Source organism: Haliotis cracherodii, unplaced genomic scaffold (assembly GCF_022045235.1).
Source record: "Haliotis cracherodii isolate W230 unplaced genomic scaffold, xgHalCrac1.p SCAF_1, whole genome shotgun sequence".
Lineage (NCBI taxonomy): Eukaryota > Metazoa > Mollusca > Gastropoda > Lepetellida > Haliotidae > Haliotis > Haliotis cracherodii.
The window spans coordinates 5,254,152-5,277,505 of record NW_027266264.1 but is presented as its reverse complement, the minus strand read 5'-3'; the positions used below and the strand labels follow the sequence as shown (position 1 = coordinate 5,277,505).

General features: G+C 44.7%; 1 protein-coding gene across 1 annotated transcript in view; it reads right to left on the bottom strand.

Annotated features, from left to right (window-relative positions):
- The window catches only part of LOC139471695 (nucleolar protein 6-like), a 41,974-nt gene that overhangs the window by 8,553 nt on the left and 10,067 nt on the right, over positions 1–23,354 (bottom strand). Inside the window, exons 5-16 of the mRNA XM_071254161.1 lie at positions 22,645–22,813; positions 20,746–20,886; positions 19,695–19,858; positions 17,230–17,350; positions 15,710–15,873; positions 14,842–14,957; positions 13,808–13,985; positions 13,550–13,672; positions 11,479–11,630; positions 9,589–9,820; positions 9,049–9,166; positions 66–223 (exon numbers count right to left, since the gene is read on the bottom strand). Of these exons, the coding sequence (XP_071110262.1) occupies positions 66–223; positions 9,049–9,166; positions 9,589–9,820; positions 11,479–11,630; positions 13,550–13,672; positions 13,808–13,985; positions 14,842–14,957; positions 15,710–15,873; positions 17,230–17,350; positions 19,695–19,858; positions 20,746–20,886; positions 22,645–22,813 (1,836 nt within the window). The remainder of the gene's footprint in view (positions 1–65; positions 224–9,048; positions 9,167–9,588; positions 9,821–11,478; positions 11,631–13,549; positions 13,673–13,807; positions 13,986–14,841; positions 14,958–15,709; positions 15,874–17,229; positions 17,351–19,694; positions 19,859–20,745; positions 20,887–22,644; positions 22,814–23,354) is intronic.

Genomic DNA, 23,354 nt, shown 5'->3' with positions numbered 1-23,354 from the left:
CATCACAAAAATAATCCTGGTATGTTGCTAGTGACTTTGAACAAGGAAGATGAAAGCACACATACCTTTAGAACATCAAGGTGGGCAGGAGCAATCTTGACGAAGAATGCAGGATCCTTCTTCTTCAGCGCCTGTGAGAGCTGGAGGAAGTACGCCGCCTTCAGCCGGCGCATCGCCTCAAGGTCATCAGGCCACTTGCCACTCCCCTCCAACTTGCACATAACTGGAGCAGACATTGGAATACTACAGAGACTGTATGTTACTGAGGCAGACGTGGGAACATTACAGAGACTGTACGTTACTGGAGCAGACGTGGGAACATTACAGAGACTGTACATTACTGGGGCAGACGTGGGAACATTACAGAGACTGTATGTTACTGGGGCAGAAGTAGGAACATTACAGAGACTGTATGTTACAGGGGCAGAAGTAGGAACATTACAGAGACTGTATGTTACTGGGGCAGATGTAGGAACATTACAGAGACTGTATGTTACGGGGGGAGACATGGGAACATTACAGAGACTGTATGTTACTGGGGCAGAAGTAGGAACATTACAGAGACTGTATGTTACTGGAGCAGACGTGGGAACATTACAGACACTGTATGTTACTGGGGCAGAAGTAGGAACATTACAGAGACTGTATGTTACTGGGGCAGACGTGGGAACATTACAGAGACTGTATGTTACTGGGGCAGACATGGGAACATTACATAGACTTTATGTTACTGAGGCAGAAGTAGGAACATTACAGAGACTGTATGTTACTGGAGCAGACGTGGGAACATTACAAAGACTGTATTACTGGGGCAGAAGTAGGAACATTACAGAGACTGTATGTTACTGAGGCAGAAGTAGGAACATTACAGACACTGTATGTTACTGGGGCAGAAGTAGGAACATTACAGAGACTGTATGTTACTGGAGCAGATGTGGGAACATTACAGAGACTGTATGTTACTGGAGCAGAAGTAGGAACATTACAGAGACTGTATGTTACTGGGGCAGAAGTGGGAACATTACAGAGACTGTATGTTACTGGAGCAGACGTGGGAACATTACAGAGACTGTATGTTACTGGGGCAGACGTGGGAACATTACAGAGACTGTATGTTACAGGGGCAGAAGTAGGAACATTACAGAGACTGTATGTTACTGTGGCAGACGTGGGAACATTACAGAGACTGTATGTTACTGGGGCAGACGTGGGAACATTACAGAGACTGTATGTTACTGGGGCAGACGTGGGAACATTACAGAGACTGTATGTTACTGGAGCAGACGTGGGAACATTACAGAGACTGCATGTTACAGGAGCAGAAGTAGGAACATTACAGAGACTGTATGTTACTGGGGCAGACGTGGGAACATTACAGAGACTGTATGTTACTGGAGCAGATGTGGGAACATTACAGAGACTGCATGTTACAGGGGCAGAAGTAGGAACATTACAGAGACTGTATGTTACTGGGGCAGACGTGGGAACATTACAGAGACTGTATGTTACAGGGGCTGAAGTAGGAACATTACAGAGACTGTATGTTACTGGGGCAGACGTGGGAACATTACAGAGACTGTATGTTACAGGGGCAGAAGTAGGAACATTACAGAGACTGTATGTTACTGGAGCAGACGTGGGAACATTACAGAGACTGTACATTACTGGGGCAGACGTGGGAACATTACAGAAACTGTATGTTACAGGGGCAGAAGTAGGAACATTACAGAGACTGTACATTACTGGGGCAGACGTGGGAACATTACAGCGACTGTATGTTACTGGGGCAGAAGTAGGAACATTACAGAGACTGTATGTTACTGGAGCAGACGTGGGAACATTACAGACACTGTATGTTACTGGGGCAGAAGTAGGAACATTACAGAGACTGTATGTTACTGGGGCAGACGTGGGAACATTACAGAGACTGTATGTTACAGGGGCAGAAGTAGGAACATTACAGAGACTGTATGTTACTGGGGCAGACGTGGGAACATTACAGAGACTGTATGTTACAGGGGCAGAAGTCGGAACATTACAGAGACTGTATGTTACTGGAGCAGACGTGGGAACATTACAGACACTGTATGTTACTGGAGCAGAAGTAGGAACATTACAGAGACTGTATGTTACTGGGGCAGAAGTAGGAACATTACAGAGACTGTATGTTACTGGAGCAGACGTGGGAACATTACAGAGACTGTATGTTACAGGGGCAGAAGTAGGAACATTACAGAGACTGTATGTTACTGGGGCAGACGTGGGAACATTACAGAGACTGTATGTTACAGGGGCAGAAGTCGGAACATTACAGAGACTGTATGTTACTGGAGCAGACGTGGGAACATTACAGAGACTGTATGTTACTGGAGCAGATGTGGGAACATTACAAAGACTGTATGTTACTGGAGCAGATGTGGGAACATTACAGAGACTGTATGTTACTGGAGCAGACGTGGGAACATTACAGAGACTGTATGTTACTGGGGCAGACGTGGGAACATTACAGAGACTGTATGTTACTGGGGCAGACGTGGGAACATTACAGACACTGTATGTTACTGGGGCAGACATGGGAACATTACATAGACTGTATTACTGGGGCAGAAGTAGGAACATTACAGAGACTGTATGTTACTGAGGCAGAAGTGGGAACATTACAGACACTGTATGTTACTGGGGCAGAAGTAGGAACATTACAGAGACTGTATGTTACTGGAGCAGATGTGGGAACATTACAGAGACTGTATGTTACTGGAGCAGAAGTAGGAACATTACAGAGACTGTATGTTACTGGGGCAGAAGTGGGAACATTACAGAGACTGTATGTTACTGGAGCAGACGTGGGAACATTACAGAGACTGTATGTTACTGGGGCAGACGTGGGAACATTACAGAGACTGTATGTTACAGGGGCAGAAGTAGGAACATTACAGAGACTGTATGTTACTGGGGCAGACGTGGGAACATTACAGAGACTGTATGTTACTGGGGCAGACGTGGGAACATTACAGAGACTGTATGTTACTGGGGCAGACGTGGGAACATTACAGAGACTGTATGTTACTGGATCAGACGTGGGAACATTACAGAGACTGCATGTTACAGGGGCAGAAGTAGGAACATTACAGAGACTGTATGTTACTGGGGCAGACGTGGGAACATTACAGAGACTGTATGTTACTGGAGCAGATATGGGAACATTACAGAGACTGCATGTTACAGGGGCAGAAGTAGGAACATTACAGAGACTGTATGTTACTGGGGCAGACGTGGGAACATTACAGAGACTGTATGTTACAGGGGCAGAAGTAGGAACATTACAGAGACTGTATGTTACTGGGGCAGACGTGGGAACATTACAGAGACTGTATGTTACAGGGGCAGAAGTAGGAACATTACAGAGACTGTATGTTACTGGAGCAGACGTGGGAACATTACAGAGACTGTACATTACTGGGGCAGACGTGGGAACATTACAGAAACTGTATGTTACAGGGGCAGAAGTAGGAACATTACAGAGACTGTACATTACTGGGGCAGACGTGGGAACATTACAGAGACTGTATGTTACTGGGGCAGAAGTAGGAACATTACAGAGACTGTATGTTACTGGAGCAGATGTGGGAACATTACAGACACTGTATGTTACTGGGGCAGAAGTAGGAACATTACAGAGACTGTATGTTACTGGGGCAGACGTGGGAACATTACAGAGACTGTATGTTACAGGGGCAGAAGTAGGAACATTACAGAGACTGTATGTTACTGGGGCAGACGTGGGAACATTACAGAGACTGTATGTTACAGGGGCAGAAGTCGGAACATTACAGAGACTGTATGTTACTGGAGCAGACGTGGGAACATTACAGACACTGTATGTTACTGGAGCAGAAGTAGGAACATTACAGAGACTGTATGTTACTGGGGCAGAAGTAGGAACATTACAGAGACTGTATGTTACTGGAGCAGACGTGGGAACATTACAGAGACTGTATGTTACAGGGGCAGAAGTAGGAACATTACAGAGACTGTATGTTACTGGGGCAGACGTGGGAACATTACAGAGACTGTATGTTACAGGGGCAGAAGTCGGAACATTACAGAGACTGTATGTTACTGGAGCAGACGTGGGAACATTACAGAGACTGTATGTTACTGGAGCAGATGTGGGAACATTACAAAGACTGTATGTTACTGGAGCAGATGTGGGAACATTACAGAGACTGTATGTTACTGGAGCAGACGTGGGAACATTACAGAGACTGTATGTTACTGGGGCAGACGTGGGAACATTACAGAGACTGTATTACTGGGGCAGAAGTAGGAACATTACAGAGACTGTATGTTACTGGGGCAGATGTGGGAACATTACAGAGACTGTATGTTACAGGGGCAGAAGTAGGAACATTACAGAGACTGTATGTTACTGGGGCAGACGTGGGAACATTACAGAGACTGTATGTTACTGGGGCAGACATGGGAACATTACAGAGACTGTATGTTACTGGGGCAGACGTGGGAACATTACAGAGACTGTATGTTACTGGAGCAGACGTGGGAACATTACAGAGGCTTACGTTACTGGAGCAGACGTGGGAACATTACAGAGACTGTATGTTACTTGATTGGTTGGTTTGTTGTTTAACGCCGCACTCAGCAATATTCCAGCTATATGACGGCGGTCTGTAAAATAATCGAGTCTGGACCATGAGCATCGATCTAAGCAATTTGGATCGATGACATGTATCAACCAAGTCAGCGAACCTGACCACCCGATCCTGTTAGTCACTTTTTACGACAAGCATAGTCGCATTTTCTGGCAAGTATGGGTTGCTGAAGACCTATTCTACCCCGGAATCTTCAAGGGTCCTATGTTACTGGAGCAGACGTGGGAATATTACAGAGACTGTATGTTATTGGAGCAGACGTGGGAACATTACAGAGACTGTATGTTACTTGAGCAGACGTGAAGGAGAGGTGACAATATACACGAAGGAGAGGTCACAATATACACGAAGGAGAGGTCACGATATACACGAAGGAGAGGTCACAATATACACAAAGGAGTGGTCTCGATATACACAAAGGTGGAGTCATGATATACACTAACGAGAGGTCTCGATATACACGAGGGAGAGGTCACAATATACATGTATAGGTTTCAATTTACATGAAGGAGAGGTCACGAGAGGGAGAGGTCATGATATACACAAAGGAAAGGGTGAGTGATATGGATGTAGCTCTTCACTGATACCTATGATATCATCCATACAGACGATACTTGAATCATCAAGCTGCAGTGACAACCACCAAGGGATGCCACTCCAGCTTGATAATGGTATAAGACACTACATCAAAACAGGGGCGGTCAGGTAGACTTGTGGTTAAAGCGTTCGCTCGTCACGCCGAAGACCCGGGTTCGATTCCCGACATGGGTACAATGTGTGAAGCCCATTTCTGGTGTCCCCCGCCGTGATATTGCTAAAATATTGCTAAAAGCGGCGTAAAACCATACTCAGTCAGTCAGTACATCGAAACGTCGCTATATGCAATAAACCAGAAGTTATCATGAAAGTTGTATGTTTTCCTTCCTTACTTCTCAACTTCTAGAATGCCAATCAAACAGTTACTTGAATCATCAGTTTCTGAGATAGTGCTACGCTATAAATACAACAGAAATTGATTGAGTCCACTTGCTTAACGGCAGAAGTAGCATAGCGCCACCTGTATGGCGGAAAACAAGGACGTGGTGGTAATGGTGGACGCTCCCGCTAACTTACATCTTAATATCCATCCCTTCGTTTAAAAGAACCTTTGATGTACTGTTCTTTTTGTTCTGTCTTTAAAGATAATATTAGCCTGAAGTGATATCATCAATACCTACTACTTGTGGTGTATTGTGATAACAGTGCTATTGTCCTTCCAGTACCCGATCCCAGGCAATACTCAGGTCTTGTGAGGGAATTGTAGAATTTTCCTATTCGGAATATTCTATAAGTAATACGTTACCACTGTTATACCGAGGCTGTTGTCTCCCACAACTGCTGCTATAGCGAAATCTACCACAGAGATCTCAATTACCTCATGCAGCACGTGCGTAGCCACCCCGCTGCCATGTGACACCCTTCACTCTTGTCTCTTGCGAGAGCAAGTGCTCGGGGGATGGACGGGCGGGCAGCAGCCCAGTGGTAACGTATTACTTATAGAATATTCCGAATAGGAAAATTCTACAAATTACATTAAGTAATGCGCTACCACTGTTATACCGAGGCTGACTACAACAGTAGGCGGTGGGGAGCACCTACAACCCGAATCCTGACTGCTAGCGTTCCTTCCGACCAGCGGAAGTAAAACACCAAGGCGGAAACACTCGATGCACATGCACCTAGCTAGGCGTTACCCTATAGGAATACCAAAGCACTGTCAAGCGCATACCGTAAGGCTCAATCGTCATTGCCAAAACGATTGGTGACTCCAAACGGCCCCACTGGATAGGTATTTCATCAGTGCAGCGGATGAGAACACTGTATCCGCGTGAGCTTAATCTTAGATCAGGTTAAACAGTCGAAAAGAGGGAAATTAATTTCATTCAGACCGTATATCCCAGAGCAAGCCTACTTAAAGTATGCATTAGGCGCGTGACCTAATTCCAGTATTTGTAAGCATGCATCACAAGGTTGGGATACACGACAGACAATTAAATACATAATTGTCAAAATACAAATAAGGACAAAGCACACAAAAAGCCACCCTCACCTGTGGTGTGAGTGCGCTGGTTTGCGGGACCCCAACTCCTGAACCCACGGCAGTGGGAACATTGGAGTCGACCCAGATTGACCACCGTGCAAGGTCTGACGCCTGAGGAGGTCGGAATTGGGCTGGGCAAACCCCTTAGGTGCCCGCTTGCGCCGCGATCCGCGGGCCAAGCCGGTGCACACTCTCCACGACGGCATCAGCGACCTGTTTGAGGTAATGATTGGCAAAAACCGAGTACGGTAACCCCCGAGACCGGTACGCCAGATTGATGACAGAACGAAGCCACAACGCAATCGAGTTGCGAGTTATGTCAACCGTGCGATTAGGGTTACACGATATGAACAGACGGTCATGCCCTTGTCTACGTTCATTCGAAGCCTTAAGATAATACTTAAGGGCCCTAACCGGACACAGCGCTCTGTCATCAGTATCAGCAGGATGTAAGATTTCTTTGAGTGATCTTACAGTGAATTCTCTCTCCGTTTGCCCGATTCTCTGATTCTTGGCGACGAAGCCCATGAGCAGGCCCAGGCGGACCGCTCCTTCGTCACCCCTATCGAATCGTACCTTGGCGACATCGAGTGCATGAATGTCGGATACACGTGCCGCCGTGGCATAGGAGAGGAGAAATGCTGTTATCACCGGCTCTTTGGAGAGACTGGTACCCATAGCAACGTCCCGTACCGTAGCAACGGACGAGACATAGTTGGCAATGGAACCCCCGGAGAGTTTCCGGGTCTCTCGCAAGTGAGACATGAAACGAGCAATATCATGCACAGATACCTTATCTGGCGAATGAATGTTATGTTTACAACACCACTTCGTGAAAATAATCCAACGTGCATTATACACCTTCTGGGTAGAATCACGATGCATACTAACGTATGCCCGAGATGCCCGGCGAGAAAAACATTTACTCCTCAGACGCTCGGTGACAACATCCACGCGTGCAGATTGAACTGCCCTGCGTTTGGATGAAGCTGACGGGCGTGAGGGTGGATCAAGAGATCCGGTCTCACAGGCAGTGGAAGTGGCGACTGCGTGACCTGGGTCAGCAAGTCGGGGTACCACGATCTGTTCGGCCACATGGGCGCGATCGGTAACATTCGACAGAGAACTCCTCGGAGCCGGCTTAGAATGTGTGGTATCAACGCTGGCATGTCCTCAATGAGGTCATAAACCATGGCCACGCGGTCCTTAACCGATAGTGGGAGCAACGGTTCGGGGGAAAAACCGGTGACCATGGGAGCCGCCGCAGTACCGGTGGACCCGCGGCCACCGAAGTGGCCGGGGACAGAACAGCCAGCGGCCTATCCTGAGATAAGGCCGCCAGCTTGCAGTCCACAAGTTTTGCAAGCAATGCAGCGACGGAATCCCCGGACAGCCCACGGGCCGCCAAGGGATCCGCCGCAGCCGTGGTGGAAACGGACTGCACATACAGCCGGTAACGCTCGTTTGCGGCACACCCCGCAGCTCCTTGTTGCGGGGGTAGAGGGGGTGGAGGATGGCGAAACATCCATGTCAGACATTTTGTTTGTACTATGAACAAAGAGCAAAAAAAAAAAAAAAAAAAGTCACAACACACGCACCACAAATATTCACAAAAGAGTATTTTCACCAGAAAATAAACGAGCAATGCGAATATAGAACAAACACATATAACATATAGAGGAATAAGTGATGTAAAAAAAACAAGATATACCATGCGTAAGACGCAACGTGCATACGAGACACCCCGCAAGTATATAGAAAAAAGGGCGGGAAAATATTTCCTTTTGGCGGGAAAAATATTTCCAAGCGTAGTTACAGCAAACGCCCCGTAAAAGCACAGTTTATTGGAGAGAATAAACAGTAATAAATATCACCGAATGGTCGGAGAAACAGGAACGCTTGAGCAGTTTATTGTACGTCTTGCTAGAGCAAGCGAAGAGACAAGTGTGAAGGGTGTCACATGGCAGCTGGGTGGCTACGCACGTGCTGCATGAGGTAATTGAGATCTCTGTGGTAGATTTCGCTATAACGGCAGTTGTGGGAGACAACAGCCTCGGTATAACAGTAGTAACGTATTACTTAATGTAATTATTGATTTCAACACTCTAAGTTGTATTCCAGCAATATCTCAGCAGGGACAACCAAGAATCAGCTACACATATTGTGTCCATGTGTGGAAATAAATTCCAGTCTCGAGTGTGACAAGCGATGGCATTTACCACTAGGCTACCCACACTCTGCTATGCATTATGGAAAGGACAATCAAGATACATGTCACACAGATCAACTAACACCCACCAGTCATCGTGGGCATATAGAAAGGGGCTGGTTTGTCAGGGTGCGGGAGAAACTCGGATCCTGTTGATGCGTTTGTCGTCTGAATGTTCGCTGGTATTGCAGGCATAGCAGGAAATACCTGAAACATACCACAAGTATATATAATTCAGCCTCGCCAATTATGAAATTCACATTTTACTTTATACAAGCAATAATGCATAAATTTTACCTTTTATATCTTCTATATATTATTGACCTGTCACGTATTACAAGTGGGGGGATTGTGATTTTTCATCCATAAATTCAAGAAACAGGTGACCCTTCCCAAAGACTGCCAAATGTATTTCTTCATTTATGGAAACCTAGCTAAGTCTTTGTCCATATTTTCTTTATCGTCCCAAAGATCTCAAATAGCCAAACATTGTCAGGAACGTCACAGAAAATATCGTCAAAATATTAACAATGAAATAACCAGCCATTTTATGACTGGAAATCCCCCGAATCTGGCGGAACCTTGCACAACCTGTCCTTTATAGGACTAATGATGTCCTGCCAACCCACCTCTGCAAATCTGAAGACGGGTGACACTCCTTGGACTGACTTGACACTGAGCGGCAGGTCATCAAGGCGATGAAGGAGTTTGCTCAACTGGTCCAGGGATTGTACTATAGCCATATGCTCCTCTTCTCCTGTGCCATACACAGAGTTGTCTCCCTTTGGTTTCGGCAGGTGCAGAAGGGAGTCCAGATGTTGACTCAGGAAATGAATGTTGCATGATGGGATATCTGCATGTCTGACAGGACAAAGTGTAACATATTGACTGCTGTGTTATCAGACATATGCCAAGAGTTTGACTGATACCCTTGATATAATAAGAAGAAGAAGAACGATAGGGCATTAATATTGTACATATTTCCACACCACTCAGGGACATGCTCTATTATTACACCGGTCACTGGATCAATGTGCACTAAGAATCATTCTCAGCTCCCTGGGGAGTATACAACCCAAGCTGCCTGTAAGGCGCTAGAAGGTTAACAACCGTTTCTGAACAATGGTGACCATAAACGTCCCCAAAGTCAACCAAAGCTTATTCAGCTGAAGAAAATGTGATGCAAAAATGATACTGATATATTCAGCAGATTTTGAGAAGAGATTGTATGTTTCAGTGCTGACATACAGTACAAAGACCTATAACCTAAATTCACATGGATAATGTAAAAGTGAGTTAAAAACTTGTCAAATTTTTTTCAGACCTGCTCAAAGGCGGGTGTTCTGCAGTTAAAATTCCGAAACTGAAATAAAACTATTTCTCAATTCATGTTACTATAGATCTCACTAATCTCAAGGCTTTGATATCTATATCTTAGTTCCAGAAAAAGTCGTTTAAAGCAACATAGCCAAATTACCCCTATTTGGCCCCATCCCTCAGCCCCACCATTTCTACAATTTTGAATCCACCCCACCTAGGGATGCTTCCAGTCAAATTTCAGTTAATTTCCACCAATTAGTTGTTCAGAAGAAGAGGTCGTTTGAATAAATTGTTGACATACAGACAGACAGACGGACGACGGACGCCACGGTATCGCATAAGTTCACCTTGGTCCTTCAGAACCGGTGAGCTACCGGTAATAATTATATCTACAATTACAGGTGACAAAATGCAAAGCTGCGGTTACTACACTATTCATAGGATGTTTGGCAATACATTTCGTGCAGAAAACACAATAGAAATCTACAAAGAGAATGTATTTCAAGTATTGGAATTTGGCGTCTTTCTATTTACAACTGTGATGTCATTCCTTTTGCGGCACAATGCACGCTATGACGTCATAATGGTGACGTGTGGTGTAGAACAAAAGCTTTGCATAGCTTGTTTAGTTTTCTTTATGGGTGCCCACCTCACGTAAGCTTATGAAGTTGCCGCGCTTATGTGCTTTCAATACCTGAAATATGTTCGATTGAAGTATAACGGTGTACACAAACTGCTTGAGCATATACAGCGCCATATTTTGTTTACAGGCTGTTGTCGGTGATTCCATAATTCAGATTGACAACCCACTCAAAACACTGGACTCAACCCATGCCGCTTCACTCAATATATTTGCTAACACCAAAGAGTTTGCGTCATATTTAGTCATGGAAGAACGGAGATAAACCTACTGCTGTGCGTTCGGTTCCAAATTCAATTTAGCATGGTTAAATCTACAGGTAGCCTAGCTCAACATTGAAAACACAGTAGTTGTATCTCCTAAGTGTTAACTTATTGCACTGAAAATTGCATCTGGATTTAAACATATAAACATCTAAAAAATCCCAAATGTAAACAAAATATTGTTTTTTCCCCAATTTGGCTGCCAAGGAAGCTAAGATTGCTAAATCCCTGTACTAATGTTTTTGCTAGATTCATCTCTGCAATATAAAGCTAAACTACACGCAAAGTTAAGATACCTGTTGAGGATGTGTTTGACGACTTTGGAGCAAACGTGTCTTCTCTTGCTGATAAGAGAGGACGTCATCCACACAACTGCCTCACAGATACTGGAGTCCTGGAACCTCCGGAGTTCCGACTTGTCCCCCCACAGCTCACGGAACTCTCGAGCCTGAAACAAACGTTACAGTCACTGAGACTCAACACAACCCACACCACATCATAATGTCGTTACAGTCACTGAGACTCAACACAACCCACACCACATCATAATGTCGTTACAGTCACTGAGACTCAACACAACCCACACCACATCATAATGTCGTAAATCACTGAGACTCAACACAACCCACACCACATCATAATGTCGTTACAGTCACTGAGACTCAACACAACCCACACCACATCATAATGTCGTTACAGTCACAGAGACTCAACACAACCCACACCACATCATAATGTCGTTACAGTCACTGAGACTCAACACAACCCACACCACATCATAATGTCGTTACAGTCACTGAGACTCAACATCATAATGTCGTTAGTCACTGAGACTCAACACAACCCACACCACATCATAATGTCGTTACAGTCACTGAGACTCAACACAACCCACACCACATCATAATGTCGTTTCAGTCACTGAGACTCAACACAACCCACACCACATCATAATGTCGTTACAGTCACTGAGACTCAACACAACCCACACCACATCATAATGTCGTTACAGTCACTGAGACTCAACACAACCCACACCACATCATAATGTCGTTACAGTCACTGAGACTCAACACAACCCACACCACATCATAATGTCGTTACAAACTTAACAGTACAAAGACCACACATTAATCAGTTCTAGTTTTGAAGAGTGATTGTATTTGGTAGATAAATATTTCATTTTGGGGGTTTTCCAAGAGCTATCTCACTATCCATGACATGTTGCCTTGTTGGCATTAAGCCTGTCTCTCTGGACTCGTTCAATATATAGTACAGACAATAAGCAGAAGATAAATAATAGTGCTTTTCAGAACTTAACTGGTTGTCATTTTTCATTATTTTACAATGGGCAGAATCCAATAGAGAGCGAGTTTGATTTATCGCTACTTTGAACAGTATATCAGTCATATTATGCTGTGTGGAAATAAGGTCCAAATGACAGGTAACAGATGTTAACTACTCATGCTGACAGAATGAAGGTTATAATTCGACCATGACCAGACAGAGGTAGACTTCTCTGACTCTATGTTGTTTGTACAGTGAAAAAATAAATATAATCCATATAAATTGTTTAGTTGATTGTTTGTTTGTATGTTGTTTAACGCCGCACCAAGCAATATTCCAGCCATATGACGGTGGTAAGAAAATCAAGTGATTGACATCATGAGCATCAATCTATGCAATTGGGATACAATGACATGCATCAACCAAGTCAGCAAGCCTGACCACATGATCCTGTTAGTCACCTCTTACGACAAGCATAGTCACCTTTTACGGAAAGAATGGGTTGCTGAAGACCTATTCTAACCCGGATCCTCACGGGGCGTTTAGTTGATTGAGGGAGTGAATGTTGTTTTCTGCCCGAGTCAACACTATTCCAACTATAATAATGCAGTTTGCTAATAACCAACTCTGATGACAACTCCAGTCCTCCAGGCCACAGATTGTGACTGCGTGACCTCACTGTAGTTGGTTCTGAAAGTCTAGAGGTGCTTGGGAAAATATTTTTCTCCAGGATCCCTTAAGTGATTTTTTGCTGTTTCACAACCCCTGCAACATCATATCATATCAGGTATATGATGGTGGCCAGTAAATAATCAAGCCTGGATCGGACAATCCAGTGATCAAAATTGTGCGAATGATCCAGGCTGTTGACACACAATCAACTAAGTCACTAAGTCTGACCAACTCATCCATTAGGCCACCTCTAGCAAAGTTTGCTGGGCACCTATTCTAACCCTGAATCCCACAATAGATGCTTATGGATCATTTAAGGATTTGTACAGAATGCACAAAGAACAGCTCTACTGATGTGGTCCAATATGTTCTCCATCATAAGAGACACAGACAAGAATGACCTCTGACCTCTGGTGCCTGGGCAGGTGGACCTTTGTTGATGATGCTGTTTGCCGTCTGTGGGTTCAGTAGCAAGCCAAACATCAAGCTCCCCACAGTCTCCGGTCCCGGGGGCTTCTCTGTAATGCTCCACTGTTTCAGAAAAGGGACAATCATTCATTTCATGAATCATTTTCACAAATTCACTGGTAGATTAAAAAATCAATTACTTGGAAAGAACAAGATTCTTTGTTTGTCAAAAGTCCAGACGTAGTTTCTGGCACCTACCTGTGGGCAGGCCGTCAGCTGGGGCTGCAGCAGGTGGATCCTGTTCCCCAGGGCCTGCTCCATCAACTTCAGGAGGGCCGGCAGACAGGTATGGACGTAATGGCCGCCGTGGTCCATCAAGCTGTCCTCAAGCTGCAGTTTGGACACTGATTTCTTCACATCTTCCATCTCCGAAATACTTGATAATTGAACAATATATTGTACAGTCAAAAACCTCATAATCCAGTCAGTACTATTTATAGCAATATCATCCGCAAAACAAATTCCAGATTAACAAATCATTGCTCAGAATAACATCCCCATAACTATTTTTCTCGTTCCTGAAAAACTTGTCCAGAAAAGGGGATTTTATGAGCTTTACTATTCTACAGAAAAGCTTCCTTTTGTCACACTTGAGATCTAACTGTTTGTACACACATACCATAAACATTTTTGGAACGAGTACGAGGAGTTTGAGGCTGATCCCACTTTAACTACACATATACCAAACTTTATGACATATGGAAAGAAAACAGCCAGAAAAAGTTTCAGCTTTTAGAGGGGTGAAATTGAAAAGGTCAAATCAAGGCCCAAATTTCAATATCTGAAGCAAACAGAACACACACCTTGATCCCCAATGACTAACAACTAACTAAATATGGCGTCCGTATCAAAAATATATACTAATTACTGATAAGCGGATCTGAACCTCTTGAAAAAATTGCAGTGCCATTATTGGTGGAAACTAGTTTGTGAAGTTTCAGCTCCATTGGTTCAAGATGATCATAAAGCCATTTTAGCGCTAAGATCATCGTAACTCCCACACTTTAACATAGGCTTACGACAATCATAGCACTTAGATCGCTTTGTGGAACCCGCCCCAGATGTTAACGAGGACGCCAGACAAACAGTCAAGGACAAAAGTCAACATGACGTTCAGTCAGGTGAGCTAAAATAACATTTCAAAATGATAAATTGATAAAATACAGAAAACATATTTCCGAAAGAAAGATACAGGTTTGAGGAGAAGTGTCTCGAAGGTATTGTAAACTTACTGAAAACACTGGTCAAATTTCCGAATGAAAGAGACGGGCTTGAGGAGAAGTGTCTCGAAGGTGTTGGCCTCGGTGCCCTCTAAACACTTGATGGCCAGGTCTGCCTCATGTCGCACCTGTGGACACACAACAGGTATCTCCACTTTGGAACCACAAACAAAAACATGGTTGTTACCCAAGAGGAAGATCAAATGAAAAGATCCAGATGTAAAGTGCCAAAGGGAATTTTTTTGCTCCTTGTATAAAAGTTGTATGGACCTAACCCAACATCACCAGTCCCCGGGCCTGGTATTAACATGATCAATGTTGTGGCATACATCATCTCCGACACAACATCACCATCCACAGGCCTGGTATTAACATGATGAATGTTGTGGCACACATCATCTCCGACCCAACATCACTGGTCCCCAAGATTAAAGCTGTTTGTTCAATGTTAAACGCTGCACTCAGCAATATTCCAGCTATATATGGAGGCTTTTGTAAATAATAATCAAATCTTGACCAGACAATCCAGTGAATGATATCATGAGCATCCATCTACACAATTGGGATACGTTGACATGCATCAACCAAGTCACCAACCCTGTTAGTCGCCTCTTATGACAAGCATGGGCTGCTGAAGACAGGTCAATTAACGTTGTTGCGTATATCACATCCTACTCCAACAACTCTGGTCTCCAGCCCTGGTATTATCATGATAAATGTTGTTGCGTATATCACATCCTACTCCAACAACTCTGGTCTCCAGGCCTGGTATTAACATGATAAATGTTGTTGCGTATATCACATCCTACTCCAACAACTCTGGTCTCCAGCCCTGGTATTATCATGATTTGTTAACTATCTGCTCATTATGTGGACTCACCCTTCTGTAGACGGCGTGCGTGATGTTGCAGCAGAGGTTGAGGTAGCCGCTGGGGTCCAGAAAGACAATGTCGCAGTGTTCCTGGAAGGTGTGCAGGGATGGCCGGTGCGGGTCCGACTTGTCTCTACACATAGATGGAGGGCTGGTGGCCCAGTCTGTGCTGGCTGAAAGGAAGGCACTCAGCAGGTCAGTAGTCACATCATGCACACAAATACTTTCAGCTGAGGAGAGTCTGTATCAGCTCAGCCTGGAAGCAGTGAAACCTGTGGTGTCAGCCATCGGTCTACGCCTAATGTATGTAGTGTAACGACATTATCACAAACAAATTTAAAGAATCCAAACTGTTTTTTCACTCTAACTTATGTATCAAAACAAGGGTGTTCTGACACTGTACAACTACGTACCGAGACTGACGAAGGTGTTCTGATATTGTACAATTACAGGAAGTACCAAGACTGACAAGGGTTGTCTGATATTGTACAACTACGTACCGAGACTGACGAGGGTGTTCTTACACTGTACAATTACAGGACGTACCGAGACTGACGAGGGTGTTCTTACACTGTACAATTACAGGACGTCCCGAGACTGACAAGGGTGTTCTGATATTGTACAACTACGTACCGAGACTGACGAGGGTGTTCTTACACTGTACAATTACAGGACGTACCGAGACTGACGAGGGTGTTCTGATATTGTACAACTACGTACCGAGACTGACGAGGGTGTTCTTACACTGTACAATTACAGGACGTACCGAGACTGACGAGGGTGTTCTGATATTGTACAACTACGTACTGAGACTGACGAGGGTGTTCTTACACTGTACAATTACAGGACGTACCGAGACTGACAAGGGTGTTCTGATATTGTACAACTACGTACCGAGGCCGACGAGGGTGTTCTTACACTGTACAATTACAGGACGTACCGAGACTGACAAGGGTGTCCTGATATTGTACAACTACGTACCGAGACTGACGAGGGTGTTCTTACACTGTACAATTACAGGACGTACCGAGACTGACAAGGGTGTTCTGATATTGTACAACTACGTACCGAGACTGACGAGGGTGTTCTTACACTGTACAATTACAGGACGTACCGAGACTGACAAGGGTGTTCTGATATTGTACAACTACGTACCGAGACTGACGAGGGTGTTCTTACACTGTACAATTACAGGACGTACCGAGACTGACAAGGGTGTTCTGATATTGTACAACTACGTACCAAGACTGACAAGGGTGTTCTGATATTGTACAACTAAGTACCGAGACTGACGAGGGTGTTCTGATACTGTACAACTATGTACCGAGACTGACGAGGGTGTTCTGATATTGTACAACTACGTACCGAGACTGACACGGGTGTTCTGATATTGTACAACTACGTACCGAGACTGACGAGGGTGTTCTGATACTGTACAACTACGTACCGAGACTGACGAGGGTGTTCTGATACTGTACAACTACGTACCGAGACTGACAAGGGTGTTCTGATACTGTACAACTACGTACCGAGACTGACGAGGGTGTTCCTCATCACCTGGTAGCTGCTCATCATCCGGTGCAGCTTGCGGCAGTCCAGGAGGTGTGCCACATACATCGCCATGACGAAACTGCTGAAACACCCATAGCCCTGGAAGGAAAATAATCAACAAATTGGGTCCAAGTTGATATTGTTGTCAGCTACATTTGACCTGATAATAAGAAAGCAACCTAAATACATAGTTAAATGACATCACATCTGGTTGTGAAACATTTGTCTAATGTGTTATGTGGCTGTTGAGATTGTGATGATTGTCAGTGACTGAAACGCTCATAAAATATCAAGAGCTGTAGTGGCCAGGTTATAACAGGAAGTTTGATTAGAGTTACCTCTCTTGGTTGGGGACAAACACAGGACAGAAATTTCAGGATGTGACAGTTTCAAGAAAGCTTGTTGTATATATGAACGAAGTGATTTGGAACGTGTTTCAACCCGACTTGCATTTTCTCTACTCGCCAAGTGTGGATTGGGTTCCTATCTAAAAACAAATTTCTACCAGCTTCCAACACTGTACTCGATTCAAGAATCCTGAACATGTCTCTTTCAAGACATTCGACAGTGACACATTCTAGACGTTACAGGGCCTGCTACTTATTGGTGCTGCCACTACTTGTCCAATGGTATCGTCTGTTACGATTATAAACCTAAAACCGTACGTTTCAATGTAATTCATTAATTATTCATTGACCTTTTCTTGTCATTCATGGTCATTTATTGATTTCACAATTTACTTCAGTTCATACTGATTTCTGATTGAAAATGAAAAAACACCTCAAGACAGAATGTTTTATGCATCTGTCTGGCTCCATGTGAGTGAGTGAATGAGTAATTACGGTTAACACCGCTTTGAGAAATATTCCAGCAATATCACGGCGAGGATACCAGAAATGGGCTCCACACATTGCACCCATGTGGGGAATCAAACCCTGGTCTTCGACGTGACGAGCGAACGCTTTAACCACAAGGCTACCCTGCCGCCCTGTCTTCATATAAAAGTAACATACACTCCTAGTTTTATGACTTCACTTCCCAAATGGGACACTTAACACATGCCCAATGCAGAACATTCAACCAACATCCCAGACCAAGATCCTCATGAATTAGAGGTCACAGTAACTACTGTTATCATAAAATCATTGACACTTTTCGTAAGTGTTCAAATCATAAAAAACACTACATGCATAGGTAAATTTGTTTCTTGTTTAACACCACACTTAAAAATATCCCAGCTACATGATTTCTGGCCTGTGAATAATCAACTGGACCTGACAATCCAGTGACTGATATTATGAGCAACTATCCATGCCATCAGGCTATGATGACTGAGTGATGTCACAAGCCTGACCATCCGATCCATAAGTTGCCATTTTACAACAATACGATGGTCGGGGACTATTCTTACCCAGAATTCCCACAGGGCTCAGCTTGTACAACAATGGGATGGTCGGCGACTATTTTAACCCACAATAGGATGGTCGTGGACTATTTTAACCCACAATAGGATGGTCGGGGACTATTTTAACTGAGACTTCTCACAGGGCTCAGCTTTTACAATGATGGGATGATCAGGAACTATCCTGACCCACAATCGGACGGTCGGGGACTATCCTAACCCAGAATTCCCACAGGGCTCAGCTTGTACAACAATGGGATGGTCGGCGACTATTTTAACCCACAATGGGATGGTCGGCGACTATTCTAACCCACAATGGGATGGTCGGCGACTATTCTAACCCACAATGGGATGATTGGGGACTATTCTAACCCAGAATTCCTACAGGTCTCAGCTTGAACAACAATGGGATGGTCGGCGACTATTCTAACCCACAATGAGATGGTCGGCGACTATTCTAACCCACAATGAGATGGTCGGCGACTATTCTAACCCACAATGGGATGATTGGGGACTATTCTAACCCAGAATTCCTACAGGTCTCAGCTTGTACAACAATGGAATGGTCGGCGACTATTCTAACCCACAATGGGATGGTCGGCGACTATTCTAACCCACAATGGGATGGTCGGCGACTATTCTAACCCACAATGGGATGATCGGCGACTATTCTAACCCACAATGGGATGATCGGCGACTATTCTAACCCACAATGGGATGATCGGCGACTATTCTAACCCAGAATTCTTACAGGGCTCAGCTTGTACAACAATGGGATGGTCGGGATCTGTTCTTCCACAGAATCCCAACATGGCTCATACAAGCAGTGAAGTGACAGAGTCGTTAATATTCTGGCATGACCACAGCAGCCAATAACTACATGCCAACCAGTGCTCAGTAGTATAGCATAAGTTGCTGGGGGCCCATTTTAACCCATAATCCCCAAAGGGGTTTCTTTGCATGAAGTGTAGATACCCATAGACCCATACTATTGCAATAGGTCAAATGACCCCAAGAGTTACCCATAGTTGCAGCACATACCTTGTCCAGCTCCCTCTGTCTCAGCCAGACTTTGAGCAACATTACACCCTCCCTCACACCGAGCGTGTCATCCTGGGCTTGTCGCAGACACTCGGTGTGAGCTTCATACATCATATCCTGTAGGACGCTGGTGTTGTACACCGGGGTCGGTGCCAAGTCACTGCCTGCAGAGCGTAACACCAACCAACTAGAGACAACATGGCTACAATGACTCATTGTTAATCTGGACAGAGCCCTCCTTTCAAAAAAGTCCAGATTAGAACTTGTCTGGATTACCAAACCATGCAAGGGTTCAACTTATTGACACTGCGTATATGTGTAGACGTCCCTTACAGTTTGTTTGTTTGTTTGCTTGTTGCTCAATACCTCACGCAGCAATATTCCAGCTATATGATGGCAGTCTGTAAATAATCAAGTCTGGGCCAGACAATCCAGTGATTGACATCATAAACATGGAGCCACACAATTGGGATATGATGACTTGCATCAGCCAAGTCAGCGAGCCTGACCACCTGATCAGTTAGTCGCCTCTTATGGCAAGCATGGGTTGCTGAAGACCTAATGTACCCTGGTTCTTCAAAGGTCCATCCCTTACAGTAATCAACCAGAAGGTGTCCATACTAGGCAACAAGCAAGGGGTACTGGGGACATACTCGGACCCAGAATCGTCACCAGGCAACAAGCTAGGGGTACTGGGGACATACTTGGACCCAGAATCCCCACCAAGCAACAAGCAAGGGGTACTGGGGACATACTCAGACCCAGAATCGCCACCAGGCAACAAGCAAGGGGTACTGGGGACATACTCAGACCCAGAATCGCCACCAGGCAACAAGCAAGGGGTACTGGGGACATACTTGGACCCAGAATCCCCCCCAGGCAACAAGCAAGGGGTACTGGGGACATACTCGGACCCAGAATCCCCCCCAGGCAACAAGCAAGGGGTACTGGGGACATACTCGGACCCAGAATCCCCCCCAGGCAACAAGCAAGGGGTACTGGGGAACTACTTCTCCCTGTCCCACTGGTGATGGTCGTATATTGGCATTACCTTCCGTCTCAGCCTCCTCCTCCGTCTGCTGGAACCACGACTTCCTCACATTGCTCTGGCTGATGCTGAAGCGGCTTGGTTTGAAGGCGCCAGACGGCAAGCTGATGTGTAGATGGGCTTCCACAGGCTTCCCACTGTCCCCTGGAGGCAGAGTGTATTGTATAGGACTGGGCAAATCACAGACGTTACCATGAAGTCAGAGAGCAGGGATTAGGAACACAAAAAGTTTATAACAGTACTAATAAGGAAAAGGAACCTGGACATCATGTCTGACAAGCAAATACACTAACTGTGCAGTGAGCTGACACATCACATTCTGTCAACACAAGAAAAGCTTATGTCTGTGTCTGCTCTTGGTCAAATTCTCTCACAGATGGAACTAAAGCAATGGAATTTCTTGATGACAGACACAGTTTGTTATTTATGATCCTGTGAGTGAAGGGTGCTTATCACTTCAGTTCTCAACATTACACCTACATCACAGCAACCCGTCAATAATCCACCCTAGGCCAGCCCGTCAATAATCCACACTAGGCCAGCCCGTCAATAATCCACACTAGGCCAACCCGTCAATAATCCACACTAGGCCAGCCCGTCAATAATCCACACTAGGCCAGCCCGTCAATAATCCACACTAGGCCAGTCCGTCAATAATCCACACTAGGCCAGCCCGTCAATAATCCACACTAGGCCAGCCCTTCAATAATCCACACTAGGCCAGCCCGTCAATAATCCACACTAGGCCAGCCCTTCAATAATCCACACTAGGCCAGTCCGTCAATAATCCACACTAGGCCAGTCCGTCAATAATCCACACTAGGCCAGCCCGTCAATAATCCACACTAGGCCAGACCAACCAGCAATTGGCAACCTGAAAACTGATCCATACCTCTTGGATACCATGAAACATGCTAGGCAGGTCAGACACCGCGGCCCATTGAAGAAACATCGCAGTTGTCACTGCATTGTTTTGCATTGCCTCGCAGCCTTAAGCTGGTTTAGGATGCGACTGTTGTATAAACAACATAGAAGATAGAAAGCTTTGTTGCAGAATTGTGATGCATCGTAAATGATTTGTGCAATTGATACTATGACTCCTTCTTATTTGATCTTTATGTTTTTTTGTTTGTTGTTTAACGCCGCACTCAGCAATATTCCAACTATATGACAGCAGACTGTAAATAATCAAAATCCAGTCATTGACATCATGAGCATCGATCCACACAATTGGGATCGATAACATGCATCAACCAAATCAACGAGCCTGACCACCCGATCACATTAGTTGCCTTTTACAGCAAGCATGGGTTGCTGAAGGCCTATTCTACCCCGGAACTTCACGGATCTGGTCTTAATGACTAGTAAAGGTACTAGTGCATGGTGGTGGGATGATACATTGTTGTTGCACATTTAAGTAAAAAATATTGATTCATTCCTGAAATGTTTACTTTTGTGGCTGATACACCAAACACTAAGTAGTAGCTAAAAAGGGAATATTTTCTTCCATTGAGCCATACCTCATACTGCCAACTAAATCGTCAGTGTGCCACGTATTTGGCCATCCTGTTTATGAAAAAGATGGCTTATGCACCACAGATAAGAGCACATACAAGTATAGTGAAATGTATCAGATTGTGAACAAGGTATCGTGATACATATCAGTTGGTGTATCGTCCCAGCCCAAATAGGTGTGGGGGATGAATTCTGCTGAGGCATCTTAAAAGTTATACTCTGAACATTATCCAATCCCATAGGAGCGTCTTCAAATCAGAATATGCAATTTTCTGCAAAGGCTGTATTTTCTACCAGCCTGCACACCACCTAACTAGGAGTAACCAGAGTCAAAGACAGACAAATCTAAAAGTAGCTCATCGAAGTCAGCAAATGGAAGCCAAATACCTTTAATATGAATGATGAGAATGGGCTTGAGGTGGTTGCCGTGGTGATGGCTATATTTCAGGTCTTGGACAAGCTGACTGGTCTGTAAATGAGTGGCAATGGCTGCCAAGTAGAGGGCTCGTTTCCGCAAGTAGCGCTGGTTCAGAAAGTCCTTTGCTTGGAGACATTCCTGAAAGAAATAATACAGGACTACTCTTTATTGTTACCATTTCCAACAAACATACAACACAGCATGGAAGTTACGTGAGGTGAAATGGGGTTTAACGGCGCGTCCAAGATTATTGCACTTATATAGCGACGTGCATGCACATGTGTGTGTGTGTGACTGCTTGTACTAGTCAGGACTGATACCGATTTATAGTGCTAGCACACTGAGATACCATGCCGCAGTCTAACATGGATACCCCACTCAGGCACAGTATACTGACTCTGAGCTGACCAGTTCTTGTTTTAGCCCCTTAATGCCGAGCGCCAGACAGGGTAACAACAAGTACCATCTTTTAACGTCTTTTGGTATGATGCGGCCGGACCTTCCGCTCGCCGGGCGGAAGCTCTACCATTAGACCACAGAGGCGGTCACTCATGTAAGTTAGATACAGACACCAAGCATTCAAAGTACTCATTATACGTGTAATGGTAACATCGCCGGAAGAACAGGGTGAAGGCAGTAGGACTGTTTCTGGGGACTAACTGTTAATGGCTACAGTCTT